This window comes from Hyperolius riggenbachi, chromosome 2 (genome assembly GCF_040937935.1).
Source record: "Hyperolius riggenbachi isolate aHypRig1 chromosome 2, aHypRig1.pri, whole genome shotgun sequence".
NCBI lineage: Eukaryota > Metazoa > Chordata > Amphibia > Anura > Hyperoliidae > Hyperolius > Hyperolius riggenbachi.
The window spans coordinates 197,420,026-197,447,106 of NC_090647.1; the positions used below are offsets into that span (position 1 = coordinate 197,420,026).

At 42.3% G+C, this 27,081-nt stretch overlaps 1 protein-coding gene across 14 annotated transcripts in view; it reads right to left on the reverse strand.

The window, feature by feature from the left end:
* Positions 1-493: 493 nt before the first annotated feature.
* Positions 494-27,081, reverse strand: part of DOCK9 (dedicator of cytokinesis 9) — a 414,823-nt gene continuing 388,235 nt past the window's right edge. For 13 of the 14 annotated variants that reach the window (XM_068267974.1, XM_068267970.1, XM_068267967.1 and 10 more), the window contains 6 exons: positions 23,645-23,791; positions 21,156-21,366; positions 5,614-5,804; positions 4,334-4,434; positions 3,759-3,897; positions 494-1,822 (listed from right to left, as the gene is read on the reverse strand). In XM_068267974.1, the coding sequence (XP_068124075.1) occupies positions 1,700-1,822; positions 3,759-3,897; positions 4,334-4,434; positions 5,614-5,804; positions 21,156-21,366; positions 23,645-23,791 (912 nt within the window). In that variant the 3' untranslated portion in view covers positions 494-1,699. Of the gene's footprint in view, positions 1,823-2,598; positions 2,607-3,758; positions 3,898-4,333; positions 4,435-5,613; positions 5,805-21,155; positions 21,367-23,644; positions 23,792-27,081 lie in introns of all 14 variants that reach the window. The other variant, XM_068267971.1, reaches the window with a different exon arrangement.

A 27,081-nucleotide genomic window follows, 5' to 3' on the forward strand; every position in this document is an offset into this window, starting at 1 on the left:
TACTGATCTTTTGTGTCTGTACAGCATCTGTGTGTGCAGCATCTTGCAAAGATTTTTTTCTGATGGGGAGTTCAGCTCCATTGAAAATACTGTGAAGGTATGGCTCTCATACTACATGGAAGGGGGTAAAATTGGTCTGTTGTCTTTCATTTTCAAAAGACTATGGTCTGATGTGTGTATGTGGCCTTAGGATACTCTTGTATGTGGGCCCTCTCTCTGCATCATATGGCTAATCACAATGGGCGGGGGAGGGGACAGCATCATTACCTTGATCTGCAGCAGGTGCTCATTTTCCGATATGTCTGATGAAGGGGAAACCAGATAGACAGATGAAGTGATCTGCAGCTTTTTCAGAGTTTCTTACCTTACACTGTGGCAGTGTTGTCCCCAGAAACACCAAGTAGGGTTGAGTGCATGCCTGGAGTTAAAAATGATTACACCAAAAACATTCCCCCAAATAATCGATCTTTAACAAAGCAAATTGAGGCAACAGAGAAATTAGCCATTTCCTTTAATACATATGTAGTACACAATGTTAATTACAGCAGGACAGTGTTTCCAGTTAAATAAAATTAAAAACTTTTATTCACCCCTCCCAAATATAAAATTACTAAATTAATATTCTGAAAGAACAATATGATCAAAGCTTTAAATAACACCACCATTTACCACAGTATTCATAACCACTGTTACATAATCTTTGCTTTGGCAAAAAAAAAAAAAGAAAAAAGTAATTTTCTTTTAAACAGTGTATAAACCTTACATAGCAAAGACTGTATACATCTTTGTATTGCACTCGTTTATGTACAAGAATAAAATGTAAAGACAAAAATATATAGCAGGTAAAATGAAGAAGCACATTTGTCACAATAAAAGTTTTCAGCAATGAACATTAAAAAAATGCATAGAAATGTAACACATTTATATACAGAAATAATGATCCGTGTCAATTAACAATATGTACATTCTGACTACTCGGTAACGATGTCAGGACGGGGTAGCTGTGTGGTTCTGTGCAAAGGTGAAGGAATTCCATTTCATTTGTGTTTTAGTTAATCGGTTGATTTGGGCAAATCACAGGCTGTAAAAGACAATCCATAGTACAAACAAGGATATACGATCCTTAGCAAGCTTTCAGTGTCCTTACCTAAATTCCATTTACTTGTGGACAGAACATCTTATTTCCAGTTGACCAATACAATTTAAAATGCAGATGCTTTGCATTTAAAAGACTATTTAAAACAAACTAAAAACAAAACAAAAAACAAAAAAGAAGACCACGCTGATTACTTTAAGACTCGCAGACTGTGCTTGGTTGCAAAGCTAACATGTAAACTTTAGTGTAACATTTTTATAACATATACTTTACATTCCGTAGTTTTTGCGCCTCTACACCTAGTGTGCTATTTTTTGTGACTCTGCCGTAGAGCAGGACATAGCTAGCATAAAAATATCGGACTTTCCTTTGAATAGAATTTTTTTTTTCTCTATTGACAGTTTGAAAAATACAAGATATTGCCAAATGTAATAAGCAAAAATAGACATGTGGCTTTATGGCTCCTACAACAGCCATAGTTGAGTTGGTTAAACCCAGTCTGTAGTAGGGGTGATGGTCAGCCACTGGAAGGAGACCATGGGCTCTGGAAAGCATCCTGAGATAGACATACATGAGGCATTGTTGTGAAATGAACAAGGACGATCATGCAATGGATGAGGAGTTGGTCATTCCATGGACGGTTGTGCTTGTTGGAGTTCCACTTATGGCGTTGAAAATATGAAGCGAGTTCGGCATAACACTGATTTTCTCTTCTCCACACCATATCTTTAGGACAGAGGAAAATACAAGAAAAATTATTGGAAAAAAAGTATGTATAAATACAAGCTGAACACAAAAGTGAGGAAAAGTGAGAAAAGTTGGTCTTAATAATTAAAAGACACTCACATTTATATTAGTGTAACTCTCTCTTAACCATGCAAGTTATCTGTTATGTTATCCATACACAAGGCGATACAAATACTCTATCCAGGGAACCCATCTCGTAGGGGTCATATGATAAGTGAGGCCATCATGAGCTCCCCACCTATATACAAAGTGTATGAACTGGATGATGGACCCCTGTATCGGAGGGATGGTAAATAGTTGGGCCCCCCTAAGCTCTAGGGCCCCCTGCAGTTGCATGGACTTCTCCCCTTATTAACCCCTGGAGTTTTCTTGTTTTTGATGAATGAAAAAAATTGTTTAATTTTGAGCTGAAAATGGAATTAAATAAAACAAAAAAACAAAAACAAAAAATGGCAATAGAAAACTGCCACAGGTACACACACAAATAGCTTAAAACCAAATCTGGATTGAATATTCCTGCTCTTCTGGTTTCCAGAGTTCATAGTAACCCTGCTTTTATCCATTAAGGCACAGTGGATGAATTACATGGAGAGTTGAAACTTGCTAAATAAAAGTGAAGTTTCTTAATCATCTTCTAACAAGTGCTCTTACAATGAGTACCCATAGGTGTGGATGAGGTCAGACAGAAAACTGCTTCAGGCAAGGAACCAGAAAACATGCAAAGATTAAGAGAAAAACGGAACAAACTTCATTACCATCCCATCTGCTCATGTGTGCACAAGGAAAGAAAAAGAGACATCCTGTTATGGTTACTTTGTCACACAAAGCCCTATTCTGAATCATGGGAAATTAGCATAGCAACACATAGCCCTGTGATATTTTAGCACATTTTAACAGAGATGTCAAAGATAACACCATTATTAAATATTTGCATGTATGTATGCAAAGAGCAGGGTTAAACATCTTCTTTCCAAGAGATATTAAAAACATTGGCCGCTGCAGAGATGATTGAGTGAAAAGCTGTACAGCACATTACTCATATCATGGCCATTGCATAGCTTCTCTATGGCACCATCTGGGGAGGGATGTATTGGTAGAGGTTATGAGAACAGAGTTCGGTTCAGTGATAACTATTGGAGGATAGTGAGAGGGAGGGAGAGTGAGTGAGTGAGTGAGTGAGTGAGTGAGTGTGTGTGAGAGTGTGTGTGAGAGTGTGTGTGAGAGTGTGTGTGAGAGTGTGTGTGAGAGTGTGTGTGAGAGTGTGTGTGAGAGTGTGTGTGAGAGTGTGTGTGAGAGTGTGTGTGAGAGTGTGTGTGAGAGTGTGTGTGTGTGTGTGTGTGTGTGTGTGTGTGTGTGTGTGTGTGTGTGTGCAGAGCAGGGACAAGGTCCTCCAGCACCCAAGGCTGAGACACCAAAGTGCGCCCCTCCATCCCTCCCACCCCAGCTGTCACACACTGATTGCTATTAGACTAAGAGGGCCACAGGGCCCACAACCTCCCCAACACCTTAATATCTAGTTATCTGGCTTGCAGTCACTGCTATGTATCCCCTTTTGTTATTTCTTTCTGCTTCATACACAATTAGGAATGACAGTTGAATGAATTGTGCGCCCCCTCCTACACTGCGCCCTGAGGCTGGAGCCTCTCCAGCCTATGCCTCGGCCCTGTGTGTGTGTGTGTAGTACGTAGAAGGAGTGTTAGTGTGACAAGAGGGTTGGGTTAGGCGATATAATATTGGTAAACAATACTGTTATCCTACTGCTGGAATTAGACACTGCCTAATAGAAGTATAATGTAAATTTTACCAATATTTGACTAGTGGCTTTCCTTAGCACCCAAATTACTTTGGAGCCCATTTTTCCTGGGCATATGTATGTTGAGTGGAGTATTCCTGATGCCATATATTCACCACATACCTGCTCATGCATGATTTCAGTGAGTTCTTTCACCATCTCCCTATAGTTTGCTTTCATCTCTTCTTGATATTCAAACTGATTTTCCTTTATAAGCCTTTCATTTACACACAAGGCCTGGCCACAAGCTTCAACAAATTGCCTAAAGTGGCAAAAAAAAGAAAAAAAATCACAGTTAAAAAATAAAGAGATTTATTGTCAGGAAGACTATCACCATATCAGTTTAGATTAAGAGAAAATCTCCTTCAATGTACGGGCGGGTCCCCCTCTTACAAAGCATATATGCTATGAACATACCTATGCAATAGCTGAAAGAAGCTCCGATTGACAGACACATCTGGGGTGCAATAGTTCATATGGTCATAGACAGTCAGAGTCAACTAAACAAATGAGGAGGAGGTAGATGCACCTGACTTTCTGAAGCATTGTTAATATGTATCTAATTTCTGAAAGTGCCCAAATCACAACCAATGTTCCAAAGCTTATTTTAGGGGTCTAACAGTTTTTGAAAAGACAATTCAAGTTGACAGTTACCTACTGAACGCTATAAGAATAATAGATCTGCAATTCAACATTACCTGAAAACCTCTTTCAGTTGTTTTATTTTGTTATCTGCATACTTTTTAGTGTTTGTATCATCCAAGAAGGCTCTAGCATAAGCAAGAGGTCCTGCATTAACCTGCAGTGGAAAAAGAAAATACTTAACATTTAAACATATTAATCTAATGTGTAGTAGAATTCTACTAGAACCACAGATGGAATTTATACAGTATATAAAAGTGCTGAGTGTCCCGACACAAACTTGCATTGCTGCAGACATGGTCCACATATGTATGAATTGTAATATAACACCACATTTATTTTAACAGCCCTGTGCAAGAGAGTCAGCATAACAAAGAAATTTGGCGCAAACGTGGAGGAGCTGTCCAGAGCAACCAATCAAAATCCCTATTTTATTTCAAAAATCAGGCATGTCCAAAGTCTGGCCGAGGGGCTAAGTGCGGCTCATCCAAAGCTCTTTACAGTTGTTAATTCCATGCGGCCCGCAGGCCTTATCTGCAGTGCCACATGCAGAGGCCGCCTTGTGTCACCGCTCTGCCTCCCCCTTTGTTTGCCTGTGGGTTAACAGCTATTACTGTAGCAGTAGCAGCTACTACTGAGCCAGCAACAGTAAAATCCACTGATTAGCAGCTGCCACTATGTCAGCAGTAGTAACAGCCACTGATTAGCAGCTGCCACTGTGCCAGCAGCAGTAACAGCCACTGACTAGCAGCTGCCACTGTGCTAACTGCACACAATATACAGGTTATTTAATGTGGAAATGTTTTATTTGACAAAATGTCACAGGCCTAGTGTACCTAACGGCAAACAGCAAAAATTGTGTTTAATTTTGCTAGTTTGGTCCCCTAGCACTCTCAAGAATGATAATATGGCCCTTGGCCTAAAGATTTTGGATATCCCTGTCATAAATAAAACACGACTGGATGCAATGGGCAGCTGCTTCATTTTGCTACAATTTTCGCTGTACCGGCTACCGCTCCTTTCTACAAAGCCCCGCCATAAAGTCACGCAGGTGCAGTGCCACTCATACATCTGGGGGATGTTTATGAACGGACGTCCTGTAAGTGTGCAATACACTTAGTCCTTCATACATACTGCTTTCAGCACAAAATGACAAAAATATTATTCTGTCCAATATAATTATCAAGCAAATTTGAAGCTTTGCTTCAGATACATTTAGCAGTACAACACAAAATACCATGAAAGGACATTAATAAAGTTGTCTAGAGACATCAAGGCTTAGCCATATCTAAATAAAACAATACACACAGCATAAACCTGCTGTAGGGAATCTCACCTGCACACTGACACTGCCTTGAAGTTTTAGCTGTAATTTAATCATGTCCACTTCTGATGAGGAGCAAAGCTGCCGAAGCTCAGCTACCTTCTTACTCATTTCATCAATAGCCACTTCAATGGGGTTGAGATCTGTGTGGTGCTGATACATCACAGGAATCCGTTTCTTCACATAAGGGAAGCTGTGCAAAGCTGTCCAGAGAGAAAATTTAAAATGCTTTATTTTGAATTTGAGCAATTGTGATGAAAAGATCAAAAAAATCCTGACCCTGTTGCTATTAGACTTCTGAGAGAAGTCTGTCATGTTGTCAGTGTCCCTTCCCTACCGCCACAGGTATACATAAACACACTGATAATGGCTCATGCTTCAGAAATGAGATAATTGAGTTCTTAATCAAGCTGTGTTTCATAGGTCAACCATTTATATAATCAATATCTTAATTTTATTTTTGCGTCCATGTGATAATACATGAGGCCAAAATGGTTCTGATGAATGTAGTACTGTATATTTACGCCATTGATTTTAACTTAATATTGACTCAATTTTAAAATACTGTACTTTGTGTCCTGGGCTGAACTACTATTATTAACATGCATTTATATGGCAGCGTCATTTTCTGCAGGGCTTTACAGAGTACATGGACTCATTCATGCCACTGTCTCTCAAAGGAACTTACAATCTAATGTCTACCACTGTCTAGGGCAAATTTACAGAGAAGACAATTAACCTGCCAGTGTTTCCTGAAGGTGAGATCAAAAGTGCAGATAGACGTTTAAAGGTAGCCCATACACTGTACAACTTTTTTTTTTCCCAATTAGACATTTGTCCGGACAAAAAGTCTAATTGGTCATAAATTGAACCGGATTTCAGTATTTATGAGAAATATACTTGAGTTCTTGAATCAGATGTGTACATAATTAACAACAATGTATATAAACAAAGTCTCAATAATTTAAAGTGTTGGTGTAATTAGGTGTGGCTAAAATGACCTAAATGAGTCTCTGATCAATATAGTAAATGTAGTATAACAGCATTACTGATTTTCAGCTCTGTTTTAAAATACTGTCACACAAGTTACATTGTGTACATCTAAAAATAAATCATCCCTAGTTCATCCTCATGTTCAAGGACCTGGTGATTATTTTTCAAAACTGCTGCCAAGACTCTGGCCACCCCTGTCTGTGTTGCAGCGGCCTTCCCCCCGCTCGGCAGCCACTACCTAACTGATGGTTGCCGAGCTGGAGGTATGTCATGGCAATGAAGGTGGAGGTTTCCGAAGAGCTTTGCCAGTTTTCGGAAAAATGGCTACGACTGCACTGCTGCGGAGGGGGTGGAGCGTCACCTGTGCCTCGGAGACATCGGGACAGGTCAGTATTTAACCCAGCCACTCCCCAATCCGTCCGGTCATGGTAGTGCTCGGTCATTTTTACTTTAGCCACTCTAAGTTTATATGCCATGTAACAAGAGCTAAAACAATAACACAAGTAATACAGCATTTGTAATCAGGGCCTCAATTAGAGCACACTTAAATACAGTGCGATGCGAAAGTTTGGGCAACCTTGTTAACCGTCATGATTTTCCTGTATAAATCGTTGGTTGTTATGATAAAAAATGTGAGTTGAATATATCATATAGGAGACACACACAGTGATATTTGAGAATTGAAATGAAGTTTATTGGATTTACAGAAAGCGTGCAATAATTGTTTAAATAAAATTAGGCAGGTGCATAAATTTGGGCACATTTGTCATTTTATTGATTCCAAAACCTTAAGAACTACCGTATTTTTCGGACTATAAGACGCACTTTTTCTCCCCCAAAAGTGGGGGGAAAAAGTCATTGCGTCTTATGGTCCAAATACAGGGAGTCCCCGACATACGAACGCCCGCCGATACAAAACCGCCGCTTCGCCGCAATGTCGGGGACTCCCTGTGCAGTCCCTATGTCCTCTCTTTCTAACCCTGTCTTTCTCCGCCTGCTCCCTCCAGTGTAATTAGCGGCAGTATGCAAAACCGCTCTGTGTTTTATTAGCGGCGGCCATGTAAAGCCGCCCCACCCCGCAGTGCAATTAGAGCAGTATAATACAATTGCCCCCGCAGCCAGCAGCCAAGTCTAACTGCCCCCTCGCAGTGTAATTAGCGGCATACGTACAATGCTTTTGCCCCCTGCAGTGTAATTAGCAGCATACATACAATGCTATTGCCCCCCGTCATGTAATTAGCGGCATACGTACAATGCTATTGCCCCCCGCAGTGTAATTAGCGGCATACTGACAATGCTATTGCCCCCTGCAGTGTAATTAGCGGCATACGTACAATGTTATTGCCCCCCCCCCCCCCCCCGCAGTGTAATTAGCAGCCGAATATTACCCGATCCTGGAGGTCCGCGCTGCTCAGAGACCTCTCCTACGCAGAGCCGGATTAAGACTAAATGGTGCCTTAACCACATAACGACCGCCCCCAGCCGATGGGCGGCGGCAAAGTCTGGGCCCAAACGACCGCAATACGCCCATCGGCGGGGGCGGCTGCGGGAGTGGCTATGCGGCGATCGCGTCATTCGTGACGCGATCAGCCGCCGGGGACTGGCTCCGCCCCCCGTTCGCCGTAACCCGCCGGCCGTTCGGAAGCGCCGGCGGGTTACTGGCATCCGGATCGCCGCTGCAACAGTGTATAATAGGCTTTGTAATGTATACAAAGCCTATTATACTGGCTGCCTCCTGCCCTGGTGGTCCCAGTGTCCGAGGGACCACCAGGGCAGGCTGCAGCCACCCTAGTCTGCACCCAAGCACACTGATTTCCCCCCCCCCTGCCCCCTGATCGCCCACAGCACCCCTCAGACCCCCCCCTGCCCACCCCCCAGACCACTGTTTGCACCCAGTCACCCTCCTAATCACCCATCAATCACTCCCTGTCACTATCTGTCAACGCTATTTTTTTTTTAAGTCCCTAATCTGCCCCCTACTCCCTCCTGATCACCCCCCCACCCCTCAGATTCTCCCCAGACCCCCCCCAGACCCCCCCCCCCCCGTGTACTGTATGCATCTATCCCCCCTGATCACCTGTCAATCACCTGTCAATCACCTGTCAATCACCCGTCAATCACCCCCTGTCACTGCCACCCATCAATCAGCCCCTGATCTGCCCCTTGCGGGCAATCTGATCACCCCCCCACACCAATAGATCGCCCGCAGATCCGACATCAGATCACCTCCCAAATCCATTGTTTACATCTATTCTCTCCTCTAAACACCCACTAATTACCCATCAATCACCCCCTATCACCACCTGTCACTGTTACCCATCAGATTAGACCCTAATCTGCCCCTTGCGGGCACCCAATCACCTGCCCACACGCTCAGATTGCCCTCAGACCCCCCCCTTATCAATTCGCCCGTGCAATATTTACATCTGTTCTCCCCTGTAATAACCCACTGATTACCTGTCAATCACCCATCAATCACCCCCTGTCACTGCCACCCATCAATCACCCCCTGTCACTGCCACCCATCAATCAGCCCCTAACCTGCCCCTTGCGGGCAATCTGATCACCCACCCACACCAATAGATCGCCCGCAGATCCGACATCAGATCACCTCCCAAATCCATTGTTTACATCTATTCTCTCCTCTAAACACCCACTAATTACCCATCAATCACCCCCTATCACCACCTGTCACTGTTACCCATCAGATTAGACCCTAATCTGCCCCTTGCGGGCACCCAATCACCTGCCCACACGCTCAGATTGCCCTCAGACCCCCCCCTTATCAATTCCCCCGTGCAATATTTACATCTGTTCTCCCCTGTAATAACCCACTGATTACCTGTCAATCACCCATCAATCACCCCCTGTCACTGCCACCCATCAATCACCCCCTGTCACTGCCACCCATCAATCAGCCCCTAACCTGCCCCTTGCGGGCAATCTGATCACCCACCCACACCAATAGATCGCCCGCAGATCCGACATCAGATCACCTCCCAAATCCATTGTTTACATCTATTCTCTCCTCTAAACACCCACTAATTACCCATCAATCACCCCCTATCACCACCTGTCACTGTTACCCATCAGATTAGACCCTAATCTGCCCCTTGCGGGCACCCAATCACCCGCCCACACCTCAGAACGCCCTCAGACCCCAGCCCTGATCACCTCGCCAGTGCATTGCTTGCATCTATTTCCCCCCTCTAATCACACCTTGAGACACCCATCAATCACCTCCTGTCACCCCCTAGCACACCTACCCATCAGATCAGGCCCTAATTTGCCCCGTGTGGGCTCCTGATCACTCGGCCAAACCCTCAGATCCCCCTCAGACCCCCTTCCGATCACCTCCCCAGTGCATTGATTGCATCTATTTTCCCCTCTAACCGCCCCCTGAGACACCCATCAATCACCTCCTGTCACCCCCCTAGCACTCCTATCCATCAGATCAGGCCCAATACATCCTGTCATCTAAGAGGCCACCCTGCTTATGACCGATTCCACAAAATTTGCCCCCTCATAGACCACCTGTCATCAAAATTTGCAGATGCTTATACCCCTGAACAGTCATTTTGAGAAATTTGGTTTCCAGACTACTCACAGTTTTGGGCCCGTAAAATGCCAGGGCAGTATAGGAACCCCACAAGTGACCCCATTTTAGAAAGAAGACACCCCAAGGTATTCTGTTAGGTGTATGATGAGTTCATAGAATATTTTATTTTTTGTCAAAAGTTAGCGGAAATTGGATTGTTATTGTTTTTTTCACAAAGTGTCATTTTTCACTAACTTGTGAGAAAAAATAAAATCTTCTATGAACTCACCATACCCCTAACGGAATACCTTGGGGTGTCTTCTTTCTAAAATGGGGTCACTTGTGGGGTTCCTATACTGCCCTGGCATTTTAGGGGCCCTAAACCGTGAGGAGTAGTCTAGAAAACAAATGCCTCAAAATGACCTGTGAATAGGACGTTGGGCCCCTTAGCGCACCTAGGCTGCAAAAAAGTGTCACACATGTGGTATCGCCATACTCAGGAGAAGTAGTATAATGTGTTTTGTGGTGTATTTTTACACATACCCATGCTGGGTGGGAGAAATCTCTCTGTAAATGGACAATTGTGTGTAAAAAAAATCAAAAATGTGTCATTTACAGAGATATTTCTCCCACCCAGCATGGTTATATGTAAAAATACACCACAAAACACATTATACTACTTCTTCTGAGTACGGCGATACCACATGTGTGACACTTTTTTGCAGCCTAACTGTGCTAAGGGGCCCAAAGTCCAATGAGTACCTTTAGGATTTCACAGGTCATTTTGAGACATTTGGGTTCAAGACTACTCCTCACGGTTTAGGGCCCCTAAAATGCCAGGGCAGTATAGGAACCCCACAAGTGACCCCATTTTAGAAAGAAGACACCCCAAGGTATTCTTTTAGGTGTATGATGAGTTCATAGAAGATTTTATTTTTTGTCACAAGTTAGCGGAAATTGATATGTATTGTTTTTTTTTTCACAAAGTGTCATTTTCCGCTAACTTGTGACAAAAAAAAAATCTTCTATGAACTCACCATACTCCTAACAGAATACCTTGGGGTGTCTTCTTTCTAAAATGGGGTCACTTGTGGGGTTCCTATACTGCCCTGGCATTTTAGGGGCCCTAAACCGTGAGGAGTAGTCTAGAATCCAAATGCCTCAAAATGACCTGTGAATAGGACGTTAGGCCCCTTAGCGCACCTAGGTTGCAAAAAAGTGTCACACATGTGGTATCGCCGTACTCAGAAGAAGTAGTATAATGTGTTTTGGGGTGTATTTTTATACATACCCATGCTGGGTGGGAGAAATCTCTCTGTAAATGGACAATTGTGTGTAAAAAAAATCAAATAATTGTCATTTACAGAGATATTTCTCCCACCCAGCATGGGTATGTGTAAAAATACACCCCAAAACACATTATACTACTTCTCCTGAGTACGGCGGTACCACATGTGTGGCACTTTTTTGCACCCTAAGTGCGCTAAGGGGCCCAAAGTCCAATGAGTACCTTTAGGATTTCACAGGTCATTTTGCCACATTTGGTTTCAAGACTACTCCTCACGGTTTAGGGCCCCTAAAATGCCAGGGCAGTATAGGAACCCCACAAATGACTCCATTTTAGAAAGAAGACACCCCAAGGTATTCCGTTAGGAGAATGGCGAGTTCATAGAAGATTTTATGTTTTGTCACAAGTTAGCGGAAAATGACACTTTGTGAAAAAAAACAATTACAATCAATTTCCGCTAACTTGTGACAAAAAAAAAAAATCTTCTATGAACTCACCATACATCTAACGGAATACCTTGGGGTGTCTTCTTTCTAAAATGGGGTAATTTGTGGGGTTCCTATACTGTCCTGGCATTTTAGGGGCCCTAAACCGTGAGGAGTAGTCTTGAAACGAAATTTCTCAAAATGACCTGTGAAATCCTAAAGGTACTCATTGGACTTTGGGCCCCTTAGCGCAGTTAGGGTGCAAAAAAGTGCCACACATGTGGTATCGCCGTACTCAGGAGAAGTAGTATAATGTGTTTTGGGGTGTATTTTTCCACATACCCATGCTGAGTGGGAGAAATATCTCTATAAATAGACAATTGTGTGTAAAAAAAATAAAAAAATTGTCATTTACGGAGATATTTCTCCCACCCAGCATGTGTATGTGTAAAAATACACCCCAAAACACATTATACTACTTTTCCTGAGTACGGCAATACCACATGTGTGGCACTTTTTTGCGGCCTAACTGCGCTAAGGGGCCCAAAGTCCAATGAGCATCTTTAGGCTTTACAGGGGTGCTTACAATTAGGCACCCCCCAAATGCCAGGACAGTAAACACACCCCACAAATGACCCCATTCTGGAAAGTAGACACTTCAAGGTATTCAGAGAGGAGCATAGTGAGTCCGTGGCAGATTTCATTTTTTTTTGTCGCAAGTTAGAAGAAATGGAAACTTTTTTTTTTTTTTTTTTTTGTCACAAACTGTCATTTTCCGCTAACTTGTGACAAAAAATAAAATCTTCTATGAACTCACCATGCCTCTCACTGAATACTTTGGGATGTCTTCTTTCCAAAATGGGGTCATTTGGGGGGTATTTGTACTATCCTGGAATTTTAGCCCCTCATGAAACATGACAGGTGCGCAGAAAAGTCAGAGATGCTTGAAAATGGGAAAATTCACTTTTGGCACCATAGTTTGTAAACGCTATAACTTTTACCCAATCCAATAAATATACACTGAATGTTTTTTTTTTTATCAAAGACATGTAGCAGAATAACTTTCGCGCTCAAATGTATAGGAAATTTTACTTTATTTGAAAAATGTCAGCACAGAAAGTTAAAAAAGTCATTTTTTTGACAAAATTCATGTCTTTTTTGATGAATATAATAAAAAGTAAAACTCGCAGCAGCAATCAAATAGCATCAAAAGAAAGCTGTATTAGTGACAAGAAAAGGAGGTAAAATTCATTTAGGTGGTAGGTTGTATGACCGAGCAATAAACCGTGAAAGCTGCAGTGGTCTGAATGGAGAAAAAGGCTCTGGTCCTTAAGGGGCGAAAAGACTGTGGTCCCGAAGTGGTTAAGCAAAGTAACGGATTTGAGCCCCCCCATCATGTCGTAATAGAATCAGAAGATGCAGCTGCACAGCAACATGCCGCACACACCGGGGCAGCCAAGCTACTGGTTGCTATGGGCAACAGCCCGCTTTCCTCTGTGGGTGCACAATGCAGGGAATAGCAGCGGCAAAATGCAGAGTGAGAGATGAATGGCTGGGACATTTGCACTCAGGGGCTGGGGCACCCCTGTGAAGAGGGCGCCAGATATCACAGCAGCAGCACTTTCCCCCTGCATCTCCAGCCTGGCAATAGCAGAAAGCTCTGGACACCGCCAAACCGGAAGCCATTCCCCAGACAGAATTACATAACCACCCCCACCACCGAACAACCGATTTCCTCCCAAACTAGACAGCCACCATGCAGCCTCCATCCTAGTGAATATGATAGTCCAGCAGAGAAGGCAGCCGCACGGCATCATTTGACAAGACAAGAAAAATAACATTTATATTGCGTTTTTCTCCTGGCGGACTCAAAGCGCCAGAGCTGCAGCCACTAGGACACGCCCTATAAGCAGCAGCCGTGTTAGAGAGACTTGCCTAAGGTCTCCTACTGAATAGGTGCTGGCTTACTGAACAGGCAGAGCTAAGATTCGAACCCTGGTCTCCTGTGTCAGAGGCAGAGCCCTTAAAGGGACTCCGAGCAGTGCCTGTGGGTATGCCTTTAAGCATACCCACAACTAATTATTTACATCCTCACACCTACCAGCATGATATTTGTAATTATATCCCCCTGAGTTCCTTATATTTCATTGCATTGTGCTGAATCGAGCTGCCGACTTTGGAGAAAAGTCGTCCTGTGTAATACAATGTAACTATGGAAAGATGCGTATCATTTTGAAGCTCTCTTTCTCCTCTTTCCAATGATAGATAAACTGCCACCCTACGCCTTTTAGTTTTTGCGATCGAAATTGCCATGGTCGTGATTTCAATCGCGAAAATATCGAAAACGAAAAGGCTTAGGGCGGCGGTTTATATATCATTGGAAAGAGAGCTTTTAAAATTATATGCATCTTTCCATAGTTACTGCACTGCTCAGAGTACCTTTAACCATTATACCATCCAGCCACCGCTGACAGGATGGCGAGGGCTGGTTTATGAGCTGATGGGGCCCCTTTGACTCTGAACGGGGCCTCAAGCGACTGCTTTTGTTGCCTGGTCGGTAATCTGGCCCTGCTCCTACGCGTCATTCTTCCTCCTAGTGCCGGCTTTTCCTGAACACGTCATTACAGGCAGCCGGCACTAGGAGGAAGAATGACGCATAGGAGAGGTCTCTGAGCAGCGCGGACCTCCAGGATCTGGTAATACTCGGCTGCTAATTACACTTAGCAGTAGGTAGAGGGATAGTCGGCACATGCAAGCTTAAGCAGCATAAAAAAGCTTTATTTTTCGGCTTCATGCAAATAGCAAAACAATTTAAAATGAGATGGGTCCTACCCGATACTTCAAATGGCTGTGGGGTGAGGTGGGAGCGCATTGCCTCTGAAGACGCTCAGGAGAGCGAAACGGTCGTAAGGCGGCCCCCACTGCTCCCACCTCACCCCACAGCCATTTGAAGTATCGGGTAGGACCCATCTCATTTTAAATTGTTTTGCTATTTGCATGAAGCCGAAAAATAAAGCTTTTTTATGCTGCTTAAGCTTGCATGTGCCGACTATCCCTCTACCTACTGCTACATATGATCTGCTATTTTTTCAAGTCTGAGCACGCAACATACAGCTATACCCGATACTTACCTTCTGCCAACAAACGTTTGTCTGCTTTGCACGTTTCCATAGCAGCTGCAGTGCCGGTTCTTCTTTTTCTATTGTGTATACTGCTAATTACACTTCGGGGGGCAATAGCATTGTCAGTATGCCGCTAATTACACTGCGGGTGGCAATAGCATTGTATGTATGCCGCTAATTACACTGTGGGGGGCAATAGTATTGTACGTAGGCCACTAATTACACTGCGGGGGGCAGTTATACTTGGCTGCTGGCTAATTACTCAGAGGGGGCAATTATATTATACTGCTCTAATTACACTACGGGGGGCTGCTAGTGGAGGAAGATATGCTAGAGGACAAGCATAGAACACAGGGGGACCAGCTAGGGTCAAAGGGGACAAAAAGAGGACACAGGAGGAAAAGCAGAGGACACTTGGGCACAAACAGAGGACACAAGGTGGCAAGCTGAGGACACAACAGGACAAGCATAGCACACAGGGGGACAATCATAGCACATAGGGGGACAAGCTGAGGACACAGGGGCACAAACAGAGCACATAGGGGGACAAGCATAGGACATAGGGGGACAAGCAGAGGACACAGGGGCACAAACAGAGCACATAGGAGGACAAGCATAGCACACAGGGTGATGAGCTGAGGACACAGGGACAAGCAGAGGACACAGGGAAACAAGCTGAGGACACAACAGGACAAGCATAGCACACGGGGACATGCATAGCACATAGGGGGACAAGCTGAGGACACAGTGGGACAAGTAGAGGACACAAGGGCACAAACAGAGGATACAGGGGGACAGATAGGGACAGAGGAAGACACAAGGGGGATAGGAGGAGGGCACAGGGAGGCACAAGAGGTAAACGTTGAACACAAGAAGTACAAGAGGGCCATAATAATTGGGGTGAGAACATCCACAAGATGCCCCTGGACCATAGACGCACCAGGTTTAGTATATTTTTTCCCCTGGTTTTTGCCCTCTAAACCTAGGTGCGTCTTATGGTCCGGAGCATCTTATAGTCCGAAAAATACGGTAATTATTGGAACTCAAATTGGCTTGGTAAGCTCAGTGACCCCTGACCTACATACACAGGTGAATCCAATTATGAGAGAGTATTTAAGGGGGGTCAATTGTACGTTTTCCTCCTCTTAATTTTCTCTGAAGAGTAGCAACATGGGGTCTCAAAACAAATCTCAAATGACCTGAAGACAAATATTGTTCACCATCATGGTTTAGGGTAAGGATACAAAATGCTGTCTCAGAAATTTCAGCTGTCTGTTTCCACAGTTAGGAACATATTGAGGAAATGGAAGACCACAGGCTCAGTTCAAGTTAAGGCTCAAAGTGGAAGATCAAGAAAAATCTCGGATAAACATAAGCGACGAATGGTGAGAACAGTCAGAGTCAACCCACAGACCACCACCAAAGACGTACATCATGTTGCTGCAGATGGTGTCACGGTGCATCGTTCAACTATTTGGCGCACTTTACACAAGGAGATGCTGTATGCAAGAGTGATGCAGAGGAAGCCTTTTCTCCACCCAAAGCACAAACAGAGCTGCTTGAGGTATGCTAAAGCACATTTGGACAAGCCAGCTTCATTTTGGAATAAGGTGCTGTGGACTGATGAAACAAAAATTGAGTTATTTGGCCATAACAAGGGGCTTTATGCATGGAGGAAAAACACCACAGCATTCCAAGAAAAACACCTGCTAACTACAGTAAAATATGGTGGTGGTTCCATCATGCTGTGGGGCTGTGTTGCCAGTGCAGGGACTGGGAATCTTGTCAAAGTTGAAGGACGCATGGATTCCACTTAGTATCAGCAGATTCTTGAGACCAATGTCCAGGAATCAGTGACAAAGATGCAACTGCGCCGGGGCTAGATCTTTCAACAAGACAACGACCCTAAACACTGCTCAAAATCCACTAAGGTATTCATGCAGACGAACAAGTACAACATTGTGGAATGGCCATCTCAGTCCCCAGACCTGAATATAATTGAAAATCTGTGGTGTGCATTAAAGAGAGCTGTCCATGCTTGGAAGCCATCAAACCTGAATGAACTAGAGATGTTTTGTAAAGAGGAATGGTCCAAAATACCTTCAAGCAGAATCCGGACTCTCATTGGAACCTACAGGAAGCGTTTAGAGGCTGTAATTTCTGCAAAAAGAGGATCTACTAAATATTGATTTCATTTATTTTTTTGTGATGCCCATATTTATGCACCTGCCTAATTTTGTTTAAAAATTACTGCACACTTTCTGTAAATCAAATAAACTTCATTTCACTTTTCAAATATCACTGTGTGTGTCTCCTATATGATATATTCAACTGACATTTTTTATCGTAACAACAAACGATTTATACAGGAAAATCATGACGATTAACAAGGTTGCCCAAACTTTTGCATCCCACTGTATAAGTAGATGCATGTGCTTGAGGTATGCTAAAGCACATTTGGACAAGCCAGCTTTATTTTGGAATAAGGTGCTGTGGACTGATGAAACCAAAATTGAGTTATTTGGGCATCACAAGGTGCATTATGCAGAGAGGAAAAACACCACAGCATTCCAAGAAAAACACCTGCTACCTACAGTAAAATATGGTGGTGGTTCCATCATGTTGTGGGGCTGTGTGGCCAGTGCAGGGACTGGGAATCTTGTCAAAGTTGAGGGACGCATGGATTTCACTTAGTATCAGCAGATTCTGGAGACCAATTTCCAGGAATCAGTGACAAAAACTGCGCTGGGGCTGGATCTTTCAACAAGATAACAACCCTAAAAACTGTTAAAAATCCACTAAGGCATTCATGCAGAGGAACAAGTACAACATTCTGGAATGGCCATCTCAGTCCCCAGACCTGAATATAATTGAAAATCTGTGGTGGGCATCAAAGAGAGCTGTCCATGCTTGGAAGCCATCAAACCTGAAAGAACTAGAAATGTTTTGTAAAGAGGAAAGGTCCAAAATACCTTCAAGCAGAATCCAGACTCTCATTGGAACCTACAGGAAGCGTTTAGAGGCTGTAATTTCTGCAAAAGGAGGATCTACTAAATATTGATTTCATTTCTTTTTTGTGGTGCCCAAATTTATGCACCTGCCTAATTTTGTTTAAAAATTCTTGCACACTTTCTGTAAATCCAATAAACTTAATTTCACTTCTCAAATATCACTGTGTCTTCTATATGATGTATTTAACTGACATTTTTTATCATAAAAAACCAACGATTTATACAGGAAAATCATGACGATTAACAAGGTTGCCCAAACTTTTGCATACCACTGTTAAGTAGATGCATACTTTAAAGCTTATAACTTAATTGATATGCTTGCACGGATTCCTCTCATACCTGCAGGAACCAGGAAACAAGTAGATATTCTATAAGGAAACAGAATTCACCAGCTCCTGGGACTTCTTGTGACTAGCAGGAATAAACTAATACATTACGGCTAAAGGAAAGGTGTGTAGGTGGGAATGAAAAATCATACATGTATTAATCAGATTGGCCAGTATCTTGTTAATCTCTTTGACCAATATTATAAAGAATGGTTTCTTTGCACTCTACAGACAGCCACTCTCACCATGAGAAGCTTTATTGACATGTCATAAAGATGTCAGCTGACTTTTAATGTGTCCTGTTGGCTGCATACATCTGTCTCTCTACTTGACCTTACATCCTCTGTTCTACTATTTTGCAATAACCCACTGTATGGGCTCCTTTATAAATCAGTTGCATGCTGGACTATCTTACAAAATGTGGTCACACGGTGGAGGATTTTGCACTGATTTCATACAGATAAGAGCCACATACTCAACAAATTAGAAAGGTGTGAGAAGAAAGCTTTTAGGAACAGTTAAATAGACTGTCTGCCAAAGCCAGGAATCCATCCAATGCTCATAGTCCGTGCAGCACTGACATGTAAACACGGCTCACAGTATTGCTTTCTATAGAGAAATAAAGTGTGCATAGCTGCAGATAATGTTACTTTGAAACGTAAAACTGCTGACAATATTGGCCATCCTTGTAGTCTGAAGTTACATTGAATCTAATAGGTTTCACAAGCAACAACATTATTTTAATTTTTATAACTAGGGTAGATGCATGCTATGTACACACGTCAAGTTAATGTTGCCCCCCCCCCCCCCCCAAAAAAAAAATAACTGCATGAGGCAGATTGGAAAGGATCACTGCACAGACACGCTTCCTGTCTCCTAGCTGGGCAGCCTGTTCTGTTCTACAGAGAAGCAGTCAGTATTGATCCAGTAGGATAGGTCACTAATAAACTAAACAATATCAGGGGATGTCTGTATTCACACCAGATTTATTCTGCAATCAAACATGAACAATAGTCATGGGAGGGCAAAAGCTACAGTGTGTACACAGCTTTCAAGGATACCCGAGGTGACATGTGACATGATGAGATTGACATGGGTATGTATAGTGCCTAGCACACAAATAACTATGCTGTATTCCTTTTTTTTTTCTTTCTCTACCTGAAAGAGCCAAATATCAGGTATGTAAGGGGTTGACTCAGTCCCGACTCAGACAGGAAGTGACTACAGTGTGACACTCACTGATCAGAAATTTAAAGTTTCAACAATAAAACACTTTCCCAGCAGAAAATGGCTTCTGAGAGCAGGAAAGGGATAAAAAAGGGTCAATAATTCATACATTTTAGCTATGGCATACTTCAAGGAATGTGTCCTTGAACAAAAACAATAAAACAGTTAGAACTTAACCACTTCACCACTGAAGGGTTTTACCCCTTGAGCACCAGAGCAATTTTTACCTTTCACCTTTCCATTCATTCGTCTACAACTTTATCATTACTTATCACAATTAAATGAACTAGATCTTGTTTTTTCAGCCACCAATTAGGCTTTCTTTAGGTGGGACATTATGCCAAGAATTATTTTATTCTAAATATGTTTTAATGGGAAAATAGGAAAAATGTGGGAAAAAATTATTATTTTTCAGTTTTCAGCCATTATAGTTTTTAAATAATGCATGCTACTGTGATTAAAACCCATAAAATGTATTTGCCCATTTGTCCCGCTTATAAAACCGTTTAAATTATGTCCCTATCACAATGTTTGGCACCAATATTTGATTTGGAAATTTTTTCAGTTTTGCGTCCATCCCTAATTACAAGCCCATAGTTTATAAAGTAACAGTGTTGTACCCTCCTGACATAAATATTTAAAAAGTTCAGTCCCTGAACGTAACTATTTATGTATTTTTTTTTAATTGTACATTTTTTAATTTTTTTTTTAATTAGAAAAAAAAAAATGGGGAGTGTGGGAGGTAATGAGTTAATTTTTTGTGTTTAATTAATCTATTTGTATAGGAAAAAATGATTTAGGGTGTAGTTTTACTATTTGGCCACAAGATGGCAACAGTAACTATTTATTTAATGCGACCTCCAAGCGTCCTTCCGAACGCTTGGAGGAAGTATTAGGTGGCTGGGAACGGGTTTTTTTTTCACAATGATCGCGCTGCTTAGCGGAGAAGCAGCGGATCATTGCGGGGCTTAGATCAACGAACGGGAATGGATTTTCCCGTTCATTGATCTCCGGGCGAGCGGCCGGCGGCGTGTTTACCCGCGGGAATGCTCACTAGAGCGAGCGGGAGCGCGGAAAGTACGGATTTCTCCGTCCCTGGGGGTTAAAGGATGGAAAAAGGGACGGAGAAATTCGTACGGGCGGGGGTAAATTGGTTAAAAAGTAGATTTAAACATAAGATAAAATTGTGGAATATCTTAAAAAGTCATTTTTTAGGAGAAGAAAGATAGATACAATCATTTATTTCATTAGTTTATTTTCGCCTCGGGTGTCCTTTAAGCTCTATAGGAATAGAAAGTGGCTAGATATGAAATAACTTGGTAAATTTAAAACCATAAGTAAACATTTGATTTCTATAGGATATTCTACTTTGCACTGCCTTAATAACCCCTGCCAAAGATCCCCTCATTCCTGTGCTTGAAGCGTACCACACAGTAAGGCTGTGTGAGGGAGTTTTTGGTTAGCTCAGTGTGTGAGGTGTTTCCTGAGGACATGTAGAAAGTGGGAAAACCGTTGTATACATGAGGTGAAAAATTAAAAAGGTCACATCAACTTTCATAACTGTACCGGTCTTGCCATTTACTTTCAAGGTTTTAAAGTAAACCGCATACAAACAATTGTTTACCAGTGAGTATAGTGCGACGTTTCCACTGCTCTTCAACACCTCCTTGCTTCTTTCCAGAAAGGGTAAATGGCATCTCAAACACAAAGCGGCGTATATTGTGAGTCTTTTCAAATTCAGTCTTCCGTTCTTGCAGTTCTTTGTCTTCAAAGTAAGGCGTTACATGGGTGACTTGGATGTAGGCATATTTGGAGTCCAAGTCTTTGGGGTTCACCTTTATGATGAAAGATAAACAAGATTAACATGGAAACATTTACAGACTGTGAGAATTTTGGCACAGCCCTTCAACAAAACCCTCACTGTCTGAAGCAATTAACATAAACATGAACATGAAAACTGGTGGGCTCATCCTTGGGGAAATTCAAACAGCTATAATACCTATATATAGAAATGATCTCAAAAGCTTGTAATTGCCCTAGAAAATGTGACAACTGGATGAAGAACTCCAACACACCCACATCCTGCGTAGCTTCTGGAGTTTGTGGGTGGGGGTTAGGTGTGGGGGTGTGGCCTTGGCTACCCTGGGTTGATTTACGTTTCTTTCTTCCCTTGCCACGCTTCACAACCTTTCTTTGTTTATTGCATACTCTCTTGGAGCCGTATAAGCCATATTCCCTTTTGTTTAGTACAAACTACTAAGAACACTTAGTTTCATAATATGTAGAAAGTGTCCGGATCCACTGTGTTCACTCTATATTTTAAATGGCTGACACACTGGAAACTCATATGATATACCCCGGGGGTGACTACAGTGATTTCTCACCCTTGAATGAGACTATATAGTTGTATCACTTGTCCTGCAAAGTAGTTCTTTTATGACTATATGCAGGGCCGGATTTAGGGCAAGGCCACCTAGGGCATACATTTGAAATCGGCACTGGTAGACTTGGGCGCAGGATACAGCGGTATATGGCTGATCCTGCTTCTGCACAAGTCCGGGCCGTGTTAATTACTATTACCCCTCCAGGCCGACATGGATAGTGGGGGATTGTGTTTTTTAAGCAACCTCGGCTCCGTCTTCTGATGGCGCAGACGTTACTCACTGAGCACCGCTCAGTTGTGATTCCCTTTATAGTCTATGGTGGTGCCGGCTGCGCCCAAATCTATCAGCACCAAAAAGCACTGCTCCGCCATGGCCTAGGGCACCACAGGCGCAAGGGCACCAAAGCAGCAGGTTAAACTGGTTCAGCATTTGCAAGCTTGCAAATGCTGCAATGCAAGGAGATCAGGCGAGCACCTGACCAAGGTACTCTGCTGCTAGCCGCCTGTGCAGCAGCTGCCATGCTCTCTGTGCACGTTTGCATGGTGGCCGGCGGCTATGGACTTGGGCAGCATTGGAGGAGGAAAGGAAGAAGAAGCTTCTGCACTGGAGACAAGTTGATGGCTGTGGCAGTGCTAAGACGAGCTGGCTACCTTTGCTGAAAGGGGGGGTGGAAAAAAGAGGGATTAAGGGAGTCATCTGTTTACCTATACTAGAAAGAAAGGAGGGAGGAGTCATCTGGCTACCTATACTGGAGGGCTTCAGACTACCTATACTAAAGAGAAGGGGGGGAGGGGACATCCGGCTACCTATACAGGAGGGAAGGGGGGAGGGGTCATCTCCCTATCTATACTGAAAGGGGGGGGGGGCTGGTGACAGTGGCCTTGGGTGGTAAAGAGTACAAATCCGGCCCTGACTATATGTTAATGTTACATCTGAACATCTTATTTATATGAGAGATGGATTAATATGTGAAGGCCTTCTTTCTTTCTGTCTGTATGTCTTCCATCTGTTTTTTAAACAATAAAAAAAGATATTGTTAAAAAGAAAAATGGACTGATATACTATCTCGATGGATCAGATTGGGATCTCATCTCTCTGGTATATTACCAGCTTTCAGAAGGTACTAGTAACTACCGGTTCAAACAAGAATTTCACTATAGCCAGCTAAAATGTAAAACATTTTGTGCAATGTTAACATATGCTTTTGTTGTTTTTGACTTAAATGTCCACAAGATGGCGTGGTGGATGCCCGCACATCCCCCTCTACTTGTTTGGCTGGCTGTTAGCCTCTGCCCACTTCCTAGTGCATTTGTTGCTTGCGAGTGACCTGGCCTTTCTTGGGCGGTGCACACACGACACCGCTATGGACGCAGTTATAGAAGGCACCTTTCTACACATGGCAGCATGCTCTGATGACCCCAGAGGAGAGGGGCAAAAGTAGTTGGCATTAGTGCCCATACACTTGCTAATGATTTTTAACAGCAGTCCTGCTCACCATCTGGACCTAGTAACTTTGATTAACTGGAATGGCATACTAACATGGCAAAGGATAGCTCACAAGTTTGCCTCAGGCAGCAAAAAGTCTAGAACCGGCCCTGATTAGTGTCTTTTGGTGCTGTGCTAAGATTAACTGCTTCATTGCTAATATGGTTTTTAAATGCTGCTGAATGTAATGCTTAATCTTACTCATTAAAAAGTACATCAATAATGAAACTTCAATGGAGCCTACCTTTCCAGAATCTTGTATCATTTTCACATTTTCAGCACCAAATTTGTCAGAGTAAAGCTTGAGAAGTCGCTGGGAGATCTCAGACAGTGGGGTCAGTTTGGGCTCCTTGTAAATGTACTCCTTCCCATCTTCTTCCTCAAAGAATCCCTGCAAAATTACTTTAGTTACATTTTATACTTAAAATGCAATATGAAATGTGATGTGGAAAAACAAAGATAAAAAAAGAAGTGCACGTCCTTTACACATATAAAAAAAGGAGATGTCATGTAATCTGACACAGGACTACGGTAAAGATGATGAGGATAAAACAAACTTTACATTACTGTAATAAAGATACAGCTTGGTACGACCAGTACAGATGCAGAACAATGACAATGATATTACAGTTAATCCCATGCATCATGGTGCATCATGACATGACATGCGAAAGACCACCGAATATCAGCCAAAAGTTTTGCTACGTCTGGGAATATCACAAGAGAAAGTTGGTGCCATTATCCACAACAACTTGTGAATGAGACAGAATGTCAAAATTGGATCCCCAAACTTTTGACAACCGAACAAAAGAGATGTGTGGCGCCATCGGTGGCTGTTTTGAAACATTTTGCAAGAAATTGGTCAGATTTCCTGTACAAACTGGTAGCTGGTGGTGAGACATGGATCTCCTGTTATGATCCTGAGTCAAAAGGAACAGTCTAAGGAATGAAGGCACAGTTCTTCCCACCAGACCAAAGAAGTTCCGTGAGCAAAGGTTAGTGAAGAAGCAAATGGCAACCATTTTTAGGAATACAAAGGGAGGTCAGCTCGTGGACTACCTCCTAAAGGGTTCAAACATCAATGCAACATATTACTGTTCTTTATTGACAAAGCTGAATCAAAACATCAAGGAAAACTGTTGAGAAATGCTCTCCAAATGTTTCATGCTCTTACATGGCAATGCCTTGTCGCACACTGCAGGTGACAATATTACAAAAATGACCTCCTTAGCCTTTCAAGTGATGCCCCATCCACCTGACTTTGCTCATTCTGATTATAATTTGTTACCCCAATCTCAAAAACATCTTGAGGCACAAGGTTTTGGGAGTGTTTTGGAGGCAACTAATACTGCAAATGAGCGATTATACCAGCAGTCAGAAAAAATGTATTTGCAGGGGTATAAAAAGCTGCAGGACAGTTGTCACCAGTGCATTGACATCCTGGGGGAATATGTAGAATAGTGTAGCAGTAACAGCTTCCTAGCTCATTTTTTTCTGAGTAAGACTCAATACTCATCAGCAGTTGGTCAACCATGGTCCAATAGAGTAACCTATCAGTTATTTTCTGGAAATTAATCAACAAGTAGTGACTGACCGGCACATTTTGCATTTCCTCCCAATATAATTTCAGTAGACCTCTGAATTAACCCTCCTAATTCTGCACTGCTTGATAAAGAAAAAAAATGCTGCTGCTAATCATCCTTCTGCCAGCCCAATGAAAACATCACTCCCAATCATACTGTCATTCCTTAAATTGTCCATAATGCATCAGAAGTTTTTCAAGTTGCGAAGGAAGAGGTAAATATTGTCTGATTTCATCAAGATAATCTGCCAGTTGGGGAAGGAGGAATCAATTTGACAAAGAAACTGCCACAACACATTATAATCGCTTATATCACCCCTAGATTCAACAACCACAATCAAATACCTCCAGTACCATGAAAAAAGTTTTTTTTTATTTTCTTAGCTGAAATTTTGGCTAGTCTTCCTTATACATTTGTTTGAAGTCAGCCACACTGGAATATTGTTGACTATAAATTGCTCATTTCAAGTTCCACCTAAACATTTTAATTGGATTAAATTAACGACTTTGAGTAGCAAATTCCAAAACCTTAATTTAGTTGCTTTTTCAACCATTAAGGTGGGCTTGCTCTACTTTAGTACCTAATGCTAAGGGCCTGAGCCCACTAACGCAGTTGTATCCACTTCTGTCCACTTTTCAGCATCTGTAACATTGATGTGTTGCTGAAAAGCGGACACAACTGCACACTACTGCGTTAGTGGGCTCAGCCTCAGGCCCTAAAGAACAGAGTTAAATTTTCTCAATTATGCTACGTTACCCATGCCCTGAAACAAAACCTCCCCATATCATCGCAAAACTGCTGTGGTGGTGAGTTTTTTGATATGCGGTGTTGGCTTTAGGTCATTTATAATGAGACACAGGTTTTTCAAAAAGTTGCAACTTTAACTCACCATTAACACAAAACAATATCCCAAAAGTGATTGGTGTAATCAGGGTTGTTTTGGATGAGCTTTTATATTTTGAGTTTTGTCTGAGCTCTTCCTTTTGTCTTCCTGAATGTGTTTCTTATGCACTCTCACAGTAATATTGCTAAAATGGCCAACTTCTAGGCAATTTATCAGTTACATATTTTCCCATTTAGAGATGAAAACATTCATGATGTTCAACAGTGTCAGGGTTTTAAAGAATGCCGAATTTCAGTGTTCTGGAAATTTTTTAATTGATATTAATGTTGGCAAACTTTTTTTTTTGGTCTACAGACACAAAAGATAGGAATAAGCAAAACTGAGGAAATCGGGAACGGTGCGCCACTAGTTCATCAGATCACTGTTACGAGGCACCACACGTGTTAACTTTCAAATGTCCATCCCTGTCATATGGTTCTGTATGACTGAACCACAAGGAAGGTTCTCTTATTTCTTCTATTGTACACATTTCACTACAGTTTATTTGTAGAAACATTAACTGTGGGTTGTACTTCTCTGTAATGCACCACTTACGTAAATATCCACATCTATTTTTTTGTATCGTTTTCATTACAAAGCTTTGTCTGTCTCTGCTAAAATCTTTATTATGCACTGAAGTTAATTCTCAAAAGGAAAACACAAAAAAAGTTATTTGTCTTGTCTACTCTTGGCAGTTGCTAATACTAAAAGGACTCCCATGAAAAAATGCCTCCTATGTGTAATAAATATTTGTTGGATGCTATCGGAAACAACACTACACCTTTGTCCGGCACCATATCACAGAACCTGTGATAACTTGACACTCGTTACAGCAGCATCAATGGAGATAGAACTGATAGACGTCCCCAAACTTTAAGGAGTTTATTTGACAAGATAGATAAAGAGGTGTGTTCATCGGCAATCTTCGTTACATATTCTTTACCTCAGCAAAGCAATCAATCTGTAGTAAGTCCTCTTAAGCATTTCCAGCACTTGAGCTGGTCCTAATGGTTAGCTTAGGCTTTATCTTACGAACATCTATGCTACATTGACCTAAGACAGCATTTAGGCCTATGTACAGCACACAGATAGAGGACAGGAAGTTACAAGAAGTTAGGAAGTTAATAGACGTAGAAGTGAGCTCTGAAGCCCATGTCTGGCTATTTTATACTAGCCTCTAGAGTTAACTTTGACATCACCTGACAGTGGTGTATC